Genomic DNA, 21,494 nt, shown 5'->3' with positions numbered 1-21,494 from the left:
AGGGCATTCCATGGCCTCACTACTCTTTGCGTAAAGAACCTACCTCTGACCTCTGTCCTATATCTATTACCCCTCAGTTTAAAGCTATGTCCCCTCGTGCCAGCCATTTCCATCCGCGGGAGAAGGCTCTCACTGTCCACCCTATCTAACCCCCTGATCATTTTGTATGCCTCTATTAAGTCTCCTCTTAACCTTCTTCTCTCCAACGAAAACAACCTCAAGTCCATCAGCCTTTCCTCATAAGATTTTCCCTCCATACCAGGCAACATCCTGGTAAATCTCCTCTGCACCCGCTCCAAAGCCTCCACGTCCTTCCTATAATGCGGTGACCAGAACTGTACGCAATACTCCAAATGCGGCCGAACCAGAGTTCTGTACAGCTGCAACATGACCTCCCGACTCCGGAACTCAATCCCTCTACCAATAAAGGCCAACACTCCATCGGCCTTCTTCACAACCCTATCAACCTGGGTGGCAACTTTCAGGGATCTATGTACATGGACACCTAGATCCCTCTGCTCATCCACACTTTCAAGAACTTTACCATTAGCCAAATATTCCGCATTCCTGTTATTCCTTCCAAAGTGAATCACCTCACACTTCTCTACATTAAACTCCATTTGCCACCTCTCAGCCCAGCTCTGCAGCTTATCTATATCCCTCTGTAACCTGCTACATCCTTCCACACTATTGACAACACCACCGACTTTAGTATCGTCTGCAAATTTACTCACCCACCCTTCTGCGCCTTCCTCTAGGTCATTGATAAAAATGACAAACAGCAACAGCCCCAAAACAGATCCTTGTGGTACTCCACTTGTGACTGTACTCCATTCTGAACATTTCCCATCAACCACCACCCTCTGTCTTCTTTCAGCTAGCCAATTTCTGATCCACATCTCTAAATCACCCTCAATCCCCAGCCTCCGTATTTTCTGCAATAGCCTACCGTGGGGAACCTTATCAAACGCTTTGCTGAAATCCATATACACCACATCAACTGCTCTACCCTCATCTACCTGTTCAGTCACCTTCTCAAAGAACTCAATAAGGTTTGTGAGGCATGACCTACCCTTCACAAAGCCATGTGAAAGGATGTGAATATCTTGGAAAGGCTACAAACTACATCTTCTCGAATTGCCACCAAGGCTGTAGTATTCTATTATGTGCAGAGTTTGAAGAAGCTGCATTTCTGACCATAGATAGGACAATGTCAAGCAGCAATGTAATAAAGATTCAACATCATAAAAGATTTTGATAAAACAAGAAAGGAGAATTGCTTCCACTGGCAGGAGCGTCGGTAGAGATGGTCCAAATTTAAACAAATTGCACAATGAAACAGGGGAGATGAGTGGTATATGAGTTGGTGAGTGAGATGTTATGATCTGGAATGCACAGCCTGGATGGGAATTGGAGAAATAAGAACAAAGAACAAAGGAAAGTGCAGCAATGGAACAGGCCCTTTGGCCCTCCAAGCCTGCGCTGACCATGCTGCCCGTCTAACCTAAAACCTTCACCATCTCTGGGGTCCATATCCCTTTATTCCCATCCTATTCATGTGTTTGTCAAGATGCCCCTTAAATATCACTATCATACCTCCTCCGGCAGCGAATTCCAGGCACCCGCTACCCTCAGTGTAAAGAACTTCCCTCGCACATCTCCTCTAAACTTTGCCCCCAGCTCCTTAAACCCATGTCTCCTAGTAATTGACTCTTCCACCCTGGGAAAAAGCTTCTGACTATTCACGCTGTCCATGCCCCTCATAATTTTATAGATATCTATCAGGTCACCCCTCAACCTCCATCGTTCTAGTGAGAACAAACCAATTTTATCCAACCTCTCCTCATAGCTAATGCCCTCCATACCAGGGAGTATCCTGGTAAACCTCTTCTGTACCCTCTCCAAAGCCTCCACATCCTTCTGCTACTATGTGATGAACAGAATTGAACACTATATTCCAAGTGTGGCCAAACTAAGGTTCTATAAAGCTGCAACGTGACTTGCCAATTTTAATACTCAATGCCCCAGCCGATGAAGGCAAGCATGCCGTATGCCTTCTTGACTCCCTTCTCCACCTGCATTGCCACTTCCGGCCACCTGTGGACCTGTATATCCCGATCTCTCTGCCTGTAAATATTCTTAAGGGTTCTGCCATTTACTGTATATTTACCACCTGTATTAGGCCTTCCAAAATGCATTACCTCATATTTGTCCGGATTAAACTCCATCTGCCATCTCTGCCAAAGTCACCATCAATCTATATCCTGCTGTATCCTCTGACAGTCCTCAATACCATCCACAATTCCACCAACCTTTGTGTCGTCTGCAAACTTACGAACCAGACCAGTTACATTTTCTTCCATATCAATTATATATGCTACAGGCAGCAAAGGTCTCAGCACTGATCCCTGCAGAACTCCACTAGTGACAGCCCTCCATTCAGAAAAGCACCCCTCCACCACTACCTTCTTCTATGACCAAGCCAGTTCTATATCCATCTTGCCAGCTCACTGCTGATCCCGTGTGACTTCATCTTCTATACTCGGCTTCCATGAGGGACCTTGCCAAAGGCCTTATTGAAGTCCTTGTAGACATCATCCACTGCCCTACCTTCATCAATCACCTTCATCACTTCCTCCCCTTCACAAAACCATGCTGCCTCTCGCTAATACATTCACTTGCTTCCAAATGGAAAAAATCCTGTCTCGAAGAATCCTCTCCAATAATTTCCCTATCTATGACGTACGGCTAACCGGCCTGTAATTCCCTGGATTATCCTTACTACCCTTCTTGAACAAAGGAACAACATTAGCTATTCTCCAGTCCTCTGAGAACTCACCTGTAGCCAGTGAGGATACAAAGATTTCTGTCAAGGCACCAACAATTTCCTCCCTTGCCTCCGTCAGTATTCTGGGGTAGATCCCATCAGGGCCTTGGAACTTATCTGCCTTAATGTTTTTCAAGATGCCCAACACCTCTTCCTTTTTGATCTCAATGTGACCCAGACTATACTTGAAAAGATTAATAGTTCAATATTTAATGGATAATATTTTCAGGGCTCTGGGGGCAGTCAAGGAAGGTGTCACAAATGCAAAAATATGGGTCTGGATTCTCCAATTCTGGAGCTATTCTGCCGGCATGGGAGCAGTGGTGTTTTATGCCAGAAAAATGGCGTAAAATGGCCACTGATTCCCCGTTTTGCTGGGGGCTAACATGCCGGCAGCATAGAGCCGCTGCCGATACGGCCAAGAGAATTGCTGGCGGAAGACACTCGCGGACCCGGCCCACGAAAGAGTGCCCCCCCTTTACCGGCTCGCGTGTCCCGGACCACACCCCACAGTGCCCCCAGCCCCTGATAAAGTCTGCCCCTGCCCGCGGATTGGCCCTCCCCCGACTGTGGCGGCGCTGGACTGAGTCTGCAGCCCCCATGCCGAGTTCCTGACGGATGAGACCACACACGACCGACGCCATTGGGAATTCAGCCGGTTGGGTGCGGAGCATTTGGGGATGGGCCTCAGGCAATGTCCTGAGCCCATTGATACGTGGCATGAGTTCGCCGCTTTGGAAGGGGCAGAGCATCGCAAAAGCGGCGCCACCCCCCGATTTGGTCGGGAACTGTGATTCTCTGGCCGATCGCTGAACGCGATTTCGCTGTCGGCAACTGGAGCATCCAGGCAATGGAATTCGTAAGGTGGGATGAATGGCCTGCTTCAGAACAGGATGAGTCTTTGAGAGAGGAGTGTTTCTTACCTTGGAGAACACAACTTGTGATGTCAGCTGCAACCTTCTTCCAGGTCATTTCACAAGGAAATGGTCCTGATATTTCACACCATTCGACCACATAACCATTAACCGCAGCACTGGGAGAAGTCCAACTAATTTGGAGACTGTGCTCAGTAATTGGAATAATGTTTACACTTAGAGGATGAAGAGCAATATCTGAAAAAGTAAAAAATGGCTCACAGTTAGCAGGAGATACTGAACAAACAATAGACTAACTCAAATTATTAACTGTTGACTGCGAGAAATATTTTGGATCATATTAAGATTCCTATTATATAGATTGTGGTTATTTAATGTTAAATAGTTCAGCTCAGAACTTTTAAATTTTACCTTTAATACCTCATACATTTAGGAATGGAAATCTGCTACCCTTACCTGGTCTGGCCTACACGTGGCTCCAGACCCACAGCAATGTGGCTGACTCCTCACCATCCTCTTGATTGTCCCACTAAGCCACTGATTTCTAGAGTAATTAGAAATAGGCACCAAGTGGTGGCCTTGCGAGCGATGCCTATGTCCCATGAAAATGCATTATTGGAGCTGGAATTGATATTTACCTAAAAAAAAGCTTTTCTCATTAGCTGGTGGTACAAGGACAAGGTTAAGGTTTTGAGCAAGTAATTTTGAGAATGTGAGGAAGGACCTTTCAATGTGATGGCAATGAGCTGGAACTTGCTGCTTAAGAAGTTGGTGCAAGTGGAGATTAGAAATTATTTCTGTAGAAATTGCTGGTTTTCACAGACTGATGACAAGGGACGAACAAGTAGAAGGGTTCATTCAACAATTTTAGCAGCTCTTGCATTCTGTGTGTCTGCCTGTGCTGCGGTAGAACTTCCGCATTACTGACATGTCACTTCCTGTGACCACCTGGTCTACATCTTCCCAGGTGTATGACAATGTAGGACAGCAGCGACAGGTTATTTACAAATTACAGAGCACAAACCTGGGCAATGGAACATCAACTATTTACAATATGCAGAGCAATGACTTGGGCTGCTTTACCTCATTGCCCATCGCGTCACTTCCCCATTTTTAAAAAACACAGTCCATAGATCATAGATCATAGAATTTACAATGCAGAAGGAGGCCATTCGGCCCATCGAGTCTGCACCGTCTCCTGGAAAGAGCACCCGACCCAAGGTCAACACCTACACCCTATCCCCATAACCCAGTAACCCCATCCAACACTAAGGGCAATTTTGGACACTAAGGGCAATTTATCACGGCCAATCCACCTAACCTGCACATCTTTGGACTGTGGGAGGAAACCGGAGCACCCGGAGGAAACCCACGCACACACGGGAGGATGTGCAGACTCCGCACAGACAGTGACCCAAGCCGGGAATCGAACCTGGGACCCTGGAGCTGTGAAGCAATTGTGCTATCCACAATGCTACCGTGCTGCCCCTATCCATATTTAGGGTCGGTTGGTACATAATCTTTGAACTTTGAATTTGACCTGCTCAGGTGCCCTAAACGTGTGATTGTGCCATTTGGCTATGTTTGGGATGCCCTTGGGTTGTTACCCCAGGGTGGATGGGATCAGGCATCGTTGTGGTGTGCCCAGTGGCTGCAGGCTTGTTTTATTGGTCTCAGGAGCGGCCTCCATTTCCACCAGTACAGAGGGCAAGGTTGCAGACTCGGTGTGTTGGACTCCTTTGGTGGTGCTGGTTTGGGTACCTGCAACAGGTGATGCCAGTTCCGGACATAGAGAGCATGTCTGAGGCAATGACACAGCTTTTGGTTTTGGAGTTGGAGGAGGGTGGCATGGTTGTGTACCATTGCCAGTGTGTTGTAACTACATGGTTTGGATCCTGACAATTTGGTCTGGTTCCAGAGTGCAGAGTCTATGGGCATTGCCGTCTGTGTGCATTTGCTGCTTTATGAAGTGAAACCCACATTTATATCCACTTTTAGTTGTAGAAGGGCTGTGGTGACAGGGATCATGGTCCTGATCTGTCTGGAGAACATTCTCTGTGTTGACGAAGGCAGGCCCCAGCTCGGCACATTTTGCAGGTTGAGTAGTGCAGCATGAAAGTCTCGAACACATCTCTCAAGTAGATGCTTCGCTGAGCGTACCACCCGTTCTGCCAGCCCATTTGATTGTGGGTAGAGGGGGCTACTTGTAATGTGCTCAAAGTCGCATGTTTGTTACAAGTCCTTGAACTCCCTAGAGATGAACTGCTGAGCGTTGTCTGTCAATATCCTCTGAGGCCATGTGTAGCGAAGTGTTTCTTCAGTTTGCCTACGACTGTTGTTTTTCTGATCGGGCAGATAGTTAATTTCATGCCAACCAATTACGAGTCAACCAGGACCAAGTGCTGTTTTCTGTTCCATTTGAATATTTCTGCTGCCGTGAGTAACCATGGGAGGCCTGGGACCTCATGAAGGTGCAGTGACTCTTTGGTTTGATGAGGTTTGAACGCATTGCACGGTGCACATCTGGACACTTTCCTCAAAAGTCCACATACATGGAGGGTCAGTACAAGGATTAATTTGCCCAGTACCATGTTGCTTCCAGTACTGGGTGCCTTTTGTGGAGTTGCTGGGTGTAGTATTTGTGCAGAGAGGTGGAGATGACGAATCACTTGAAATGCAGGGTTAGTCCATCTTGCACAGCTAACTCCACTTTCCTAGTAAGATGTCTTACAACACCAGGTTCAAGTCCAACAGGTTTGTTTGGAGTCACTAGCTTTCAGAGCGCAGCTCCTTCATCACTCACCTGTGTGCTGTATGTACCCTGATGGGCCAGATGCAGTATTGACATGAATCCCGGGAGTTTTCCAGGGAGGACTTGGTACCATCAGAGGAGCCTCTGTCAAGATCTCAGTAGACCCAGAGGCCTAACCATGCCCTATGCACTGAAAACAAAGGTTGATGCAGAATTGGACTGCCTGGATCAGTTGGGAATCATCCGCCCAGCGCGCAGGTCGTATCGGTAATTGCCTGATGGTTCCATCTGTCTTTGTGGAGATTACAAGGTGACAATCAATCGAGCATCCTGTTTGGATCGTTATCCGGTACCCAAGATTGTCGATCTATACGCGAGGCTCAGTGGAGGATGTGCCTTCACCAAGATCGACATGAGCCACGCTTATCTTCAATTAGTTCTGGACCCAGCCTCATGGAAATATGTAGCCATCAACACACACAGGGGTTTGTATGAGTACATCAGGCTGCTATTTGGAATTTCTTCAGCATGTGCCATATGGTCACTGGTTCCTCCAACCAGGAACACATAAAAATCCTGGAGGACATGTTACGTCGATTCGAGGTAGTTCGGGGTCTGCCTACGGGATGAAAAGTGTTCCACCCAAATAAATAGTCGACGTCCGCTGTAGCGTGGACAAAAAAAGTTCAGTGGATGGTAAGGTATGGGTGATCCAACAAACACTTGTGCCAAAGGGTCAAACAGAACTCCATTCCTTCTTGGGCCTTATACATTTTGATGGCAGGTTCATCCCAAACGTGGTAACAATATTGGTCCCGCTGCACCAATTGTTAAAGAAGGGCCACCATTGGTTTTGGGATCCGCCATAGCAGACAACTTTCGACAACATAAAGCGATGATTATCCTCATCGCATCTGCTGACACATTTCGACCCGTCAAAACCTTTAGTGCTAACATGTGATGCCTCGCCCTATTGCATCAGTGCCATTCTGGTACACATGATGGAGAACGGTACAGAGCAGCCCATAAGGTTTGCTTCACACACTTTGCGGGAGAAGAGCGAAATTACACTCAAATCGAGAAAGTTTGGTGCTGGTTATCGGAGTAAACGGTTCCATCAGTATGTCTGTGGACATATGTTAACAGCTTATACGGACCATAAGCCCTTATTAGGGCACTTCAAAGAGGACAGGCAATACCCCCAGTGGTGTGCATTTGCATTCAGCATTGGGCTCTGCTCTTGCTGGAATATGAGTGTGTTTTGGAACATCGCCCGGGGATGAAGATTCCATATGAGGACACCCTCAGCCCCCTCCCTCTGTCCCGCAGTACGCCAAAGCCAACAGCGTCAGACGAGGTGATTGCTGCACTACACTTTATGGACTCTTTCCCTGTGACACAGAACATAGAACTTAGAAAATACAGCACAGAACAGGCCCTTTGGCCCATGATGTTGTGCCGAACCTTTGTCCTCAATTAAGAACAAATTAATCTACACCCCATCATTCTACCGTAATCCATGTACCTATCCAATAGCCGCTTGAAGGTCCCTAATGTTTCCGACTCAACTACTTCCACAGGCAGTGCATTCCATGCCCCCACTACTCTCTGGGTAAAGAACCTACCTCTGACATCTCCCCTTTATCTTCCACCATTCACCTTAAATTTATGCCCCCTTGTAATGGTTTGTTCTACCTGGGGAAAATGTCTCTGACTGTCTACTCTATCTATTCCCCTGATGATCTTATAAACCTCTATCAAATCTCGCCTCATCCTTCTCCGTTCTAATGAGAATAGGCCTAGCACCCCCAACCTTTCCTCGTAAGACCTACTCCACATTCCAGGCAACATCCTGGTAAATCTCCTTTTCTAAAGCTTTCACATCCTTCCTAAAAGGTGACCAGAACTGCACACAGTACTCCAAATGTGGCCTTACCAAGGTTTTGTACAGCTGCATCATCACCTCACGGCTCTTAAATTCAATCCCTCTGCTAATGGACGCTAGCACACCATAGGCCTTCTTCACAGCTCTATCCACTTGAGTAGCAACTTTCAAAGATCTATGAACATAGACCCTAAGATTTCTCTGCTCCTCCACATTGCCAAGAACCCTACTGTTAACCCTGTATTCCTCATTCATATTTGTCCTTCCAAAATGGACAACCTCACACTTTTCAGGGTTAAACTCCATCTGTCACTTCTCAGCCCAGCTCTGTATCGTATCTATGTCTCTTTGCAGTCAACAACAGCCCTCCTCAATATCCACAACTCCACCAATCTTCGTATCATCTGCAAATTTACTGACCCACCCTTCAACTCCCTCATCCAAGTCATTAATGAAAATCACAAACAGCAGAGGATCCAGAACTGATCCCTGCGGTACACTACTGGTAATGGCTCCAGGCTGAAAATTTGCCACCCACCATCACTCTCTGACTTCTATCGGTTAGCCAGTTCATTATCCAACTGGCCAAATTTCCCACTATCCCATGCCTCCTTACTTTCTGCATGTGACGGCGGCCAATTAAACGCATGGAGAAAGACAGATCCACTATTAGCCAGGGTCAGCCACGTAGTGCTGTACGGGGCCTAGCATCGCGCCCTCCCAGAGGAGCAATGTGCTTTTAGCACAAGAGTGGCCGAACTCAGCGTGGTGGATGGCCCCCTTGGCCTCCTACTGTAGGATTCCCGAGTGGTCATTCCCAAGCATGGTCAGTGGCCAATCTTGCAAGACCTCCACAGCGGACACCTGGGAGTCTCTAAAATGAAAATTTTGGCCTGAAGCTACGTGTGATGGCCCGGATTAGATGCAGAGATTGAGAAGTTAGCACAACAATGCACATGGTGCCAGGAACACTGAAAGCTCTCCCCAACAGCTTCACTTCACCAATGGGAGTGGCCGGGCTGGCCATGGTCCCGCCTCCCTGTGGATTTCACAGGATCTTTTAAAGAGGCGATGTATCCAATCATTTGGATGCACATTCCACATGGATGGAAGTTTCGAATGATCCCGACGACATCACGAGCCACCACTAAGCGGCTCTGACAATCTTTCAGTGTTCAGGAACTCCCCGAGGTACTGGTATTGGGCAATGGCACCACCTGTACAAGTTCAGAATTTGCCGATTTTCTAAGACAAAATGGGGTCCATCATGTTCGAACCGCATCGTTCAATGGGTTGGCCGAATGAGCAGTGCAGATGTTTAAACTTGGGATGCGGAAGCAAACCTCGGGTTCTCCAGAAACCCACCTCGCCTGTTTCCATTTTTACTATCGCACCACGCCACAAGCAACAACTAGGGTAGCGCCCACAGAGCCTTTGAAGGGACGTTGGCTGTGCACACGGTTGAGCCTCATTTCGCCGGGCGTTGGAAAAAGGATCCGCGATCAACGGGAACTGGTTGGAACGAAAAGGACCAGACACATTGGGGAATTTTTAGCAGGTGACACCGCTTACATTCAAAATTTGGCAGATGGAGCGTTGTGGATCTGGGAACAGTAATAAAATGGCCCAGTCCTGTCTCATATTCTGCACGGGCACGAGGGAATGATTCTAACTGACAAGTGGACAATCTCAGAAGCTGGGCTGTACAGGTGTCCAAGGACCAGGCGAGGCCCCCAAGGCCGGCGGTGGCTCTTCCTTCAGAGCAACAACTACTGCTGATAGCCAGCAAGGCGTTTCAACCCTTCAATTCCGAGATGCGGGAAGTTGACCTGTCCGACCCAGAGTCGAACATGGGGTCTTTACCTACAGAGGTCGAAACTAGTCTGCTGTTGACTGCAAAAAAGGCGCAGCTGAACCACCCAGACAAATTATTCTCTTCTGGACCCAGAACAGCGGACACTGGATAGACAGCCCCGGCCAAAGAGAGTCAAAGATTCCCCCATCCTGCCGTCGAAATGGAAGACATATTGGACTTGGTGGCGAGGGAGGGAGCTTTATTCCTCAATTTAGTTTTTTACTCAATAACCCTTCCTTTCTCTCTGTTTTCCATTCACTGTGTCTCTACTTCTATCTGGATGAGTTAAGATGGTAGCTATGGTTCAGTAGGTAACATCATGGGCTGGATTCTCCGTTAGCTGACACGGAAATCGATAAACGCGATTGGGCGAATAGCTTTCGATGCCGAAATCGCGGTAGACGCTGGTTTGATGCCAAATCGTGATGCTCTGGCCCCCCCAAAATGGCGTAAATGCATGGCCTGAAAGTACAGTAGGTATATCATTAGCTGCCCTAAGCTCCGGGGCCTCCGCGATTCAGCGTCTCCGATGGGCCGATTTCCCGATGGCATGGTTCACTTTTGGTTTTAATAATCGTGAACCTGGCATCCTGGCTGCTGATTGAGAGAAAGGAGGTAGGAAATGGCGTGGTGTCAATGTGGCTCTGACACACGGCTGTGCTGGTTGCCGCGGGGGAGGCCACAGCCAGGGACAGGGGAGAGGAGGGGGAAGTGGGGTGGGACGAACAGCAGGGAGCCCCCTCCCACAGGACTGGGGCGGTGCCCAGGCACTGACAGCCACCATTGTAGCGGCTATCTTGCTGACCACCCACTCTGGCCCCTGGTTCTACACAGTGACACTGGCAGTATAGGGGCACCCCCCCTCCCGCCCCCGCCTCTGAACACCCCACCCAACCGGCGACACCCACCGGGGGACCACCCAGGGCCACACCGATGGCAGCCCCCAGCGAGGGCAGTGCCAGCCAATGGTGCCCCTGGCAGCAGGGACGGGCGCCAGGGTGCGGGGTGGGGGGGCATGCGTGGGTGGGGTCCACAGTGCCAACCGGGGCCACCATGTAGCCCATGGCACGGGAGTATGCACCATGCTAATATGTTTGTCTGTCACCCCCTGCAGACAATGGCTTTCGGACACCAACCCGCGATGCTGCCCTGCATGAAGCCCTGTGGCAACATGAGCGGAGGCCGCTCAGAGAGAAGGCAGAGGCTGCAGCAGAGGACCGGGCTGCAGAGGGGCAGGTGGCAGCTGCTCGGTATGGAGGGCCAGCCGCCCAACAGAACGAGGAGGAGGAGGTGCCAAGGAGGGACCGCATGAGGCTCCGCGTGTACTGCAACCATATGTCATTTGAGGACCTTCCGGACCGGGCATGCAGAGGGAGATTGCGGATGAGCAGAGAGACAGTGCGACACATCTGCCAGATGATGGCACACCTGGCATCGCAGGGATATGGGAGAGGATACGGGAGAGGATACCCGCTCCCGGTGACTGTCAAGGTGACGGTTGCCCTCAACTCCTACGCGACGGGGTCCTTCCAGTCGCCGAGTGGGGACCTGTCCAGTATTTCACAGGCATCGGCGCACAGGTGCATCCGTGCCGTCATGGATGCCCAGGCAGAGCGGTATATCCAGTACTCTGTGGACCGTGCCCACCAGGATGCTGTGGTTCGCTGCCATCGCCGGGTGCCCTAGGTCGGTGATCCATGGGATGCATTTCGCCCTACGGCCACCGGCAGATAACAGGCCGCTGTGCACTAACCAAAAGGGCTACCATTCGATGAACATTCAGCTGGTCTGTGACCATAAATATGCACATTATGTGTGAGTTAGGTTAGGTGGGGTTACAGGGAAAGGTTGGGGATTGGGCTTAGGTAGGGTGCTATTTTGCAGGATCGGTGCAGACACAAATGGCCTCCTTCTGCATTGTAGGGATTTGAAGCCTAACTAATGTTTTATTTCCAGTATAGTTCCAGCATAACTTCCCTGCTCTTAGACTGTATGCTTCAGCTAATAAAGGCAAGTAAACCATATGCCTTCAATGTTACCTCACTTTTTATAACATATAATTGCAGCTCACAAACAATGAAGCCGATTGAAATTGCAAAAATAATTGATCCTGTTTTTTCTCGGCTATAGGCCTGGTCATGCATTCCAGGAACAGGTGTTTTTTATTTGTTTTTTTTTCTCTTTTTCCCTCCAAGGAAGAGCTGCAGTCTATTTATTCTTTCAAAACTAAGGATGAGGGAGCTTCAAATCATTTCAGATCACAACACTTTCCCAGGCACTGTTTTCCTCAGTTTTAACTGCATGGGACCCCTTTAATGCATCACAACACTTCAACAATGCTGTACAGGGCAGCATGGTGGCGCAGTGGTTAGCAGTGCTGCCTCACGGCGCTGAGGTCCCAGGTTCGATCCCGGCCCCGGGTCACTGTCCGTGTGGAGTTTACACATTCTCCCCGTGTTTGCGTGGGTTTCACCCCCACAACCCAAAGATGTGCAGGCTAGGTGGATTGGCCACGCTAAATTGCCCCTTAATTGGAAAAAATGAATTGGGTACTCTAAATTTATCGAAAAAAAAAGAAAAGAAAAAGGAAGTGATGGAAGGAGTCATCAACAGTGCTATCAAGTGGCACCTAATCAGCATAACCTGCTCGCGGACGCTCAGTTTAAAAAACAATGCTGTACAATGTAATGGTAAACTTACCTTCATCGAACCAATCACTGCAGTGAAAACTATGCACCATCCAACTACTGAAATGGAGAGAACAGTTTTTTTTTCAAAGCTGTCAATGAAGAAATACAGGTGCAGGTAACTATTTTTCCTGGTTCCCCACTTGGGAACGGGATTCCCCAAGGTTCTCAACTCCTCTGTGCTGTGAGCAACATGTTTTTTGGAAGTGGCTTGATTGATCAGAAATTGCTGGTGGGTGGAGGATGGGGTTTGGACGTCCCAATAGATTCAGCAAGAGTGACCCTTAACCTCACCTTTACAAAGTGTCAAAAACGGTTATGGAAGCAGGAATCCCAGAATCCCGTGGGGGCAGCACGGTAGCCTTGTGGATAGCACAATTGCTTCACAGCTCCAGGGTCCAAGGTTCGATTCTGGCTTGGGTCACTGTCTGTGCGGAGTCTGCACATCCTCCCCGTGTGTGCGTGGGTTTCCTCCGGGTGCTCCGGTTTCCTCCCACAGTCCAAAGATGTGCGGGTTAGGTGGATTGGCCATGATAAATTGCCCTTAGTGTCCAAAATTGCCCTTAGTGTTGGGTGGGGTTACTGGGTTATGGGGATAGGGTGGAGGTGTTGACCTTGGGTGGGGTGCTCTTTCCAAGAGCCGGTGCAGACTCGATGGGCTGAATGGCCTCCTTCTGCTCTGTAAATTCTATGATAATGATCTATGATAATCAGATGGTACCTGCACTTTTTAACGAGCTCCAGAGATAACCAGGCTCAATGTAGATCTGGACCATGATCTCATGATTACTTCTATGCAGTACTGAGGGAGAGCTACGTTGCTGGAAGTTCCATATTTTGCTCAGTCAATAAACTGATCCGAACTTGCAGGTGGATATAGATATCCAGTGGTTCCTCTTTGAAGAAGAGGTGATGAAGGAAATCAGCTATTTCTAACAGGTAAAAGGCCATTTTAATGTAAATATTAAAGCCCAGTCTTTAAAACCCATTTTAAAATAAGGATTTCAGCATTCATAACTTTAGAACATAGAACATAGAACAATACAGCGCAGTACAGGCCCTTCGGCCCACGATGTTGCACCGAAACAAAAGCCATCTAACCTACACTATGCCATTATCATCCATATGTTTATCCAATAAACTTTTAAATGCCCTCAATGTTGGCGAGTTCACTACTGTAGCAGGTAGGGCATTCCACGGCCTCACTACTCTTTGCGTAAAGAACCTACCTCTGACCTCTGTCCTATATCTATTACAAGGTCATGAAAATCACATAACTTAAACAGAGGTACAAATCTTGACACATCCACAAACTAGTTGAAGGTAAATGCAACATTTTTACTGACAATATGAACTGACTATTGTTCTAATGAACAGATTTCAAAATTAGTTTCATATTAGAAATGAGCTATACCAGTAATCAGATCAAGGTCGGAATGATCACCAGAGCAATATGAAGCCACCATTGTTCAGAACATGGATAAAATGAAAGTCAGCAGAAAACCAGTAAGAACCAGACTCGATTACAGCACAAAATCACATTCCATAGCACACACAAAAATTCAAACATGAAACATTTAAAACTTTAGTTGCACATTGAGGATTGACAGTTAAGTATCCAATCAAATGTATTTGAAACACACCCAAACCAATCAGGACGACATAGAGGTAGGGACAGATGGCCTCAGACTGGCAACATTTTCCTTAAACATGAGAGTCAAGGCAGCCATTTTCTATCCCGATAAATCGATACTTTTACTTGACTATTCGCTATCCTTATTTTCATATTTTCCCTTCTAAAACTCTTGAAGTCTGCGCAAGCGGTCTTTGCCTTAAGCAAGAAACCATTCCTGTATTATTTTTGAAAGTTAAAACTGTTTTATAAATTACTTCTCTTTAAGTCTTTTGCTGGCAAGGCTTTATTGAGAATAGATTTAAGTTTCTCTCAATTGTAATCAGTAGAGGCAATATAAGATTCTTACTTAACATCCGAGGAGTGCAACTCACATTTCTAACGCGTTTTAAAGTGTCTGTGAGACTGCAATTGAACCGCATGGTAGATCTCTACAATTGCCGTAGTACGATAAAAGGAGGGGGGAGTGCAGAGTCGGAAATCGGAAGACCAAAGAAAAGCCAGAAGGACAGAGGACCCAAAGAAAAACGGCTAAGACTGGGGTAAGAGAATATCTTTTTCACCCATTAAGAGTTTTAAAGCCGCACCAAACAGTGCTTCATCCCCTTTAGAAAAGGCCTTTTTAAGAAAGCGTTATTCAATCGGGTGCAGGTCGTAAAACTAAATAAAACGGGACTGAATAACGATTAGCCGCGGCGGTGTGATCGTCAGATTGCACAAAACGTGGTTGACGACCAACAAATTTGTGGAAGGCGGACAAAAATCCTAAAATAGATTCAGAAACTTCAAGGGAGGCCGTGCTGTACCAGATGAACATCTGAACCTGAGGGGCACAAATATCCTGGGGGGGAGATTTGTTAGTGCTCTTTGGGGGGGTTTCAACTAATGCAGCAGGGGCATGGGAACCTGGATTGTAGTTTTAGGGTAAGGGAGAATGAGAGTATAGAGGTCAGGAGCACAGATTTGATGTCGCAGGAGGGGGCCAGTGTTCAGGTAGGTGGTTTGAAGTGTGTCTACTTCAATGCCAGGAGTATACGAAACAAGGTAGGGGAACTGGCAGCATGGGTTGGTACCTGGGACTTCGATGTTGTGGCCATTTCGGAGACATGGATAGAGCAGGGACAGGAATGGATGTTGCAGGTTCCGGGGTTTAGGTGTTTTAGTAAGCTCAGAGAAGGAGGCAAAAGAGGGGGAGGTGTGGCGCTGCTAGTCAAGAGCAGTATTACGGTGGCGGAGAGGATGCTAGGTGGGGACTCTTCTTCCGAGGTAGTATGGGCTGAAGTTAGAAACAGGAAAGGAGAGGTCACCCTGTTGGGAGTTTTTTATAGGCCTCCTAATAGTTCTAGGGATGTAGAGGAAAGGATGGCGAAGATGATTCTGGATAAGAGCGAAAGTAACAGGGTAGTTATTATGGGAGACTTTAACTTTCCAAATATTGACTGGAAAAGATATAGTTCGAGTACAATAGATGGGTCGTTTTTTGTACAGTGTGTGCAGGAGGGTTTCCTGAAACAATATGTTGACAGGCCAACAAGAGGCGAGGCCACGTTGGATTTGGTTTTGGGTAATGAACCAGGCCAGGTGTTGGATTTGGAGGTAGGAGAGCACTTTGGGGACAGTGACCACAATTCGGTGACGTTTACGTTAATGATGGAAAGGGATAAGTATACACCGCAGGGCAAGAGTTATAGCTGGGGGAAGGGCAATTATGATGCCATTAGACGTGACTTGGGGGGGATAAGGTGGAGAAGTAGGCTGCAAGTGTTGGGCACACTGGATAAGTGGGGCTTGTTCAAGGATCAGCTACTGCGTGTTCTTGATAAATATGTACCGGTGAGGCAGGGAGGAAGGCGTCGAGCGAGGGAACCGTGGTTTACCAAGGAAGTGGAATCTCTTGTTAAGAGGAAGAAGGAGGCCTATGTGAAGATGAGGTGTGAAGTTTCAGTTGGGGCGATGGATAGTTACAAGGTAGCGAGGAAGGATCTAAAGAGAGAGCTAAGACGAGCAAGGAGGGGACATGAGAAGTATTTGGCAGGAAGGATCAAGGAAAACCCAAAAGCTTTCTAGAGGTATGTCAGGAATAAGCGAATGACTAGGGAAAGAGTAGGAACAGTCAAGGACAGGGATGGGAAATTGTGTGTGGAGCCTGAAGAGATAGGCGAGATACTAAATGAATATTTTTCGTCAGTATTCACTCAGGAAAAAGATAATGTTGTGGAGGAGAATGCTGAGCCCCAGGCTAATAGAATAGATGGCATTGAGGTACGTAGGGAAGAGGTGTTGGCAATTCTGGACAGGCTGAAAATAGATAAGTCCCCGGGACCTGATGGGATTTATCCTAGGATTCTCTGGGAGGCCAGGGAAGAGATTGCTGGACCTTTGGCTTTGATTTTTATGTCATCATTGGCTACAGGAATAGTGCCAGAGGACTGGAGGACAGCAAATGTGGTCCCTTTGTTCAAAAAGGGTAGCAGAGACAACCCCGGCTACTATAGACCGGTGAGCCTCACGTCTGTAGTGGGTAAAGTCTTGGAGGGGATTATAAGAGACAAGATTTATAATCATCTAGATAGGAATAATATGATCAGGGATAGTCAGCATGGCTTTGTGAAGGGTAGGTCATGCCTCACAAACCTTATTGAGTTCTTTGAGAAGGTGACTGAACAGGTAGATGAGGGTAGAGCAGTTGATGTGGTGTATATGGATTTCAGCAACGCGTTTGATAAGGTTCCCCACGGTAGGCTATTGCAGAAAATACGGAGGCTGGGGATTGAGGGTGATTTAGAGATGTGGATCAGAAATTGGCTAGCTGAAAGAAGACAGAGGGTGGTGGTTGATGGGAAATGTTCAGAATGGAGTACAGTCACAAGTGGAGTACCACAAGGATCTGTTCTGGGGCAGTTGCTGTTTGTCATTTTTATCAATGACCTAGAGGAAGGCGCAGAAGGGTGGGCGAGTAAATTTGCAGACGATACTAAAGTCGGTGGTGTTGTTGATAGTGTGGAAGGATGTAGCAGGTTACAGAGGGATATAGATAAGCTGCAGAGCTGGGCTGAGAGGTGGCAAATGGAGTTTAATGTAGAGAAGTGTGAGGTGATTCACTTTGGAAGGAATAACAGGAATGCGGAATATTTGGCTAATGGTAAAGTTCTTGAAAGTGTGGATGAGCAGAGGGATCTAGGTGTCCATGTACATAGATCCCTGAAAGTTGCCACCCAGGTTGATAGGGTTGTGAAGAAGGCCTATGGGGTGTTGGCCTTTATTGGTAGAGGGATTGAGTTCCGGAGTCGGGAGGTCATGTTGCAGCTGTACAGAACTCTGGTACGGCCGCATTTGGAGTATTGCGTACAGTTCTGGTCACCGCATTATAGGAAGGACGTGGAGGCTTTGGAGTGGGTGCAGAGTAGATTTACCAGGATGTTGCCTGGTATGGAGGGAAAATCTTATGAGGAAAGGCTGATGGACTTGAGGTTGTTTTCGTTGGAGAGAAGAAGGTTCAGAGGAGACTTAATAGAGGCATACAAAATGATCAGGGGTTGGATAGGGTGGACAGTGAGAGCCTTCTCCCACGGATGGAAATGGCTGGCATGAGGGGACATAACTTTAAACTGAGGGGTAATAGATATAGGACAGAGGTCAGAGGTAGGTTCTTTACGCAAAGAGTAGTGAGGCCGTGGAATGCCCTACCTGCTACAGTAGTGAACTCGCCAACATTGAGGGCATTTAAAAGTTTATTGGATAAACATATGGATGATAATGGCATAGGGTAGGTTAGATGGCTTTTGTTTCGGTGCAACATCGTGGGCCGAAGGGCCTGTACTGCGCTGTATTGTTCTATGTTCTATGTAGATGTCTCTGTTGACGATATATTGGAAAACCTTAGATCTTCAATTGATAGACATTTCGGATTGTCTAAAGTAGCTATGAAAATTGAATCAAAATATGACATCCCTAAAGGACAGTGGTTCCTTGACGACATCTAAAACGTTTTGGGAAAAACCACACGATTGACCAAAAAGAAACCTATGAAATGGTGTTTTGCAGTAATGGCATTGACCAATTGCGAGCTGCAAAATCTAAGCTTGAGAAATCTGATCAAACTGAAACACTATTGGCAGACTCAAAATGCAGAATTCAGCTATTTATATTACAAATTGATGAACTCCAAAAGAGAAATACTGACTCAGAATCCAAATTTTGACAGTTAATATCAGAAAATGATGGTCTTAAAGGTCAAAATTGCCAGTCACTTGAGGAAAAATGTATTTTGGAAAGTGACATGGACACCATGAAATGTCATAAAAAATTACTGACAGACAAATTAACAGCTCAAAAGCCTTCAAATCTGTCTTTAGAACCTCAGTTCAATTCTCCAAAGCAGACAGCGCCACCAACGGCAAGGGTTGAAATGATTTTAACTAAGGCCCAAGATGTACCAGCGGTATCAAAATCAAATCTTGCATTATTGCAAGCTGCCACTGACAAGCAAACAATGAATACACTGATCGGAATTCCACAGGGGGAGTCTGGCCAAATGGACTATCTGTCCGTTCCAGGTTCAAGGACCCTTTATCCCCAGAACAAACTGTTATCTTACTCTGAGACCGAACAAGAAATGCCGCTGGCCCCAATCCAAAAGCCTCTCATGGCAGCTTTAATAGACTTTGAGATTTTTAAACAAGAAAAGTTGAACAACGAGCCTAGTGGCGAACAAAGTGTAATACAACATATCCCATTAAGCACCAAACAGCTTGGAGTTGAAGTGATAAAGACAATAACCTGGGTTTTAAACCATTTAAAAGATCTCAAAAACTATGATGAAATGTTTGACACAGTTTGGAAGGAGTTTTCTGGAATGGAACTCAAGCCAAAAGAGAAAAACTGTGAAATGAGTGCATTAAGATAATTTTGTCATTGGTTTTATACCAGAACTAGCTGCAGCTTTAAACTTGATCCTACCCAGACCACAGTCCCAGTCCGAAACAGCAACTGCTAAAAATAGCACCTCAATTGTTACTTCTCCTCCTCCACTAACAACAAATCCGATCCCTGCACTCACTCTGAAAAAGAATTCCAGAAAAAATATGAAATTCCTTTCCCATGTTGAAGACGGCCATTTTGCGAATTTCAGATTTCATGATTACAAACTGGACTCCTACGATGAAGACCCACCTCCTGGCTACAGGGTTACGACCCAAGTCACGTATCGCCAAAAAGTTGCCAAGAAATGTTAACTTGAGAAAGAAAAACTGTCATTATTTTGAATGATGCTTATTAATTATTGTAAAAAAATTAACAAATTTTGTTAGATGTGTTTTTTTTTAACCGATTAACAGCCGGTGAATTCATCTACAAAAAACAAGTTCATTCAGCGCAAGATTGATTCAGTCATATATTCAATAAGTTATTGTGTTTGATATTTTAAAATAAATGTTTAAAATTAGCTTGGAAATTAAAACTTCAGACAATGTGGAAGCTGTTTTTAAGAAAAAAACCTGATTAAAAGCAAATCTATGTTTCAGAACACACTGTTCTGAAGAAAGTTGATAAGAGGAATTTGGCAGCAATCCAACTTTTACTCCCAGTCCATTTGAGTGAAATATATAAAAAACATTTAGAGATGCAAACGGCATCATTCCAAGTTATCCACCCACTATACGCCCTCTTTTGTTTCTGAAGGGAAATTAACCCTTTCAACAGGCTTAAGTCCATTTGAAATCATCACAGGCAGACCAATGTCTCTGCCAGGAACTATTGATTTGCGAAAAGCAGACTGTCATTTAATGAGTGATACTTTGCTGACTTATTGTCAAAATCTAACAAATGCTGTTAGTTCTGCCTCTCAACTGGGGTTAGCTGCATTGGGAGATCCCCCAGAAGGTGGGCACGATTTGGTGCCCGGTGAAGAAGTCTACACAAAAAAGTTGCAGATAGAACCCCGAGGGTCGAAGTGGGAAGGACCCTTCGTGCTCCTTCTCACCACCCAATCCGCAGTAAAGGTAAAAAGAAAGAAAAGTTGGATCCACGCATCACATGTGAAGAGCCCGTATAAGTATTAAGATCTGTAAAAATGTTTGCCGTAATATTCAAAATCAGTTGTATGATTGGCTTTGTAAATGTTGTACCAGAAATGAATGAGAACACATTCCTTTACACATTTATGATTTATGCTAGAAATGTCAATATCTCTAATTGGCGGTTTTGCATTGCAACCTCTACTCACTCAGGAGAAGGCATTCCCTTCTTAACTATTCCTTTTAATGCTTCAGAAACAGCAGAATGGTACATTTACCAAAGCGCCCCTCGCTCTGTAGCACCCCGTCCTGGAGCAGTTTCATGTCAGAAAGGGAGGTACCAAATTTATTTAAAGCCAAATATTAATTTATGGAAATTTGCAGGTTATCCACGAAACACTTTTTCACAATGGTATCAACCCAAATATAACACAAATAAAAATCCTCCACATATTCATCTCCAAAATACTCTTAAACAAGATGGATAAATATGTCTTACCAGTATGACCCCAGAGGGATGAAAATGGGCCATAGTGTTTGTACTAATTATTTTGATGTTAACACAGTCTATAAATGACCCAGTAATGCAAAACACAGAGCTGATCGATCCTCAATAATAAAAGGTATACACAATATCATAAATAATGGAACATTCACAGACCTTTGGTCTTCGGAATATACCTACCAATATTTGGCTTATAATGGAACATATTTTGGGAAATCAGCTATTTCTGATAGGTAAAAGGCCATTTTAACGTAAATATTAAAGCCCAGTCTTTAAAACCCATTTTAAAATAAGGATTTCAGCATTCATAACCTTAGGTCATGACAAAACACATAACTTAAACAGAGGTACAAAACTTTACACATCCACAAACTAGTTGAAGGTAAATGCAACATTTTTTACTGACAATATGAACTGACTATTGTTCTAATGAACAGATTTCAAAATTAGTTTCATATTAG

At 46.0% G+C, this 21,494-nt stretch overlaps 1 protein-coding gene across 2 annotated transcripts in view; it reads right to left on the bottom strand.

Moving 5' to 3' along the window:
* Positions 1-21,494, bottom strand: part of LOC140430125 (interleukin-6 receptor subunit beta-like) — a 548,481-nt gene that overhangs the window by 163,482 nt on the left and 363,505 nt on the right. For both annotated transcript variants that reach the window (XM_072517643.1, XM_072517640.1), the window contains exon 10: positions 3,751-3,939. In XM_072517643.1, coding sequence (XP_072373744.1) covers positions 3,751-3,939 — 189 coding nt within the window. The remainder of the gene's footprint in view (positions 1-3,750; positions 3,940-21,494) is intronic.

The sequence above is a fragment of the Scyliorhinus torazame genome, chromosome 1 (genome assembly GCF_047496885.1).
Source record: "Scyliorhinus torazame isolate Kashiwa2021f chromosome 1, sScyTor2.1, whole genome shotgun sequence".
NCBI lineage: Eukaryota > Metazoa > Chordata > Chondrichthyes > Carcharhiniformes > Scyliorhinidae > Scyliorhinus > Scyliorhinus torazame.
The sequence above is the reverse complement of the archived record's forward strand: the minus strand, read 5'-3'. Positions and strand labels throughout refer to the sequence as shown.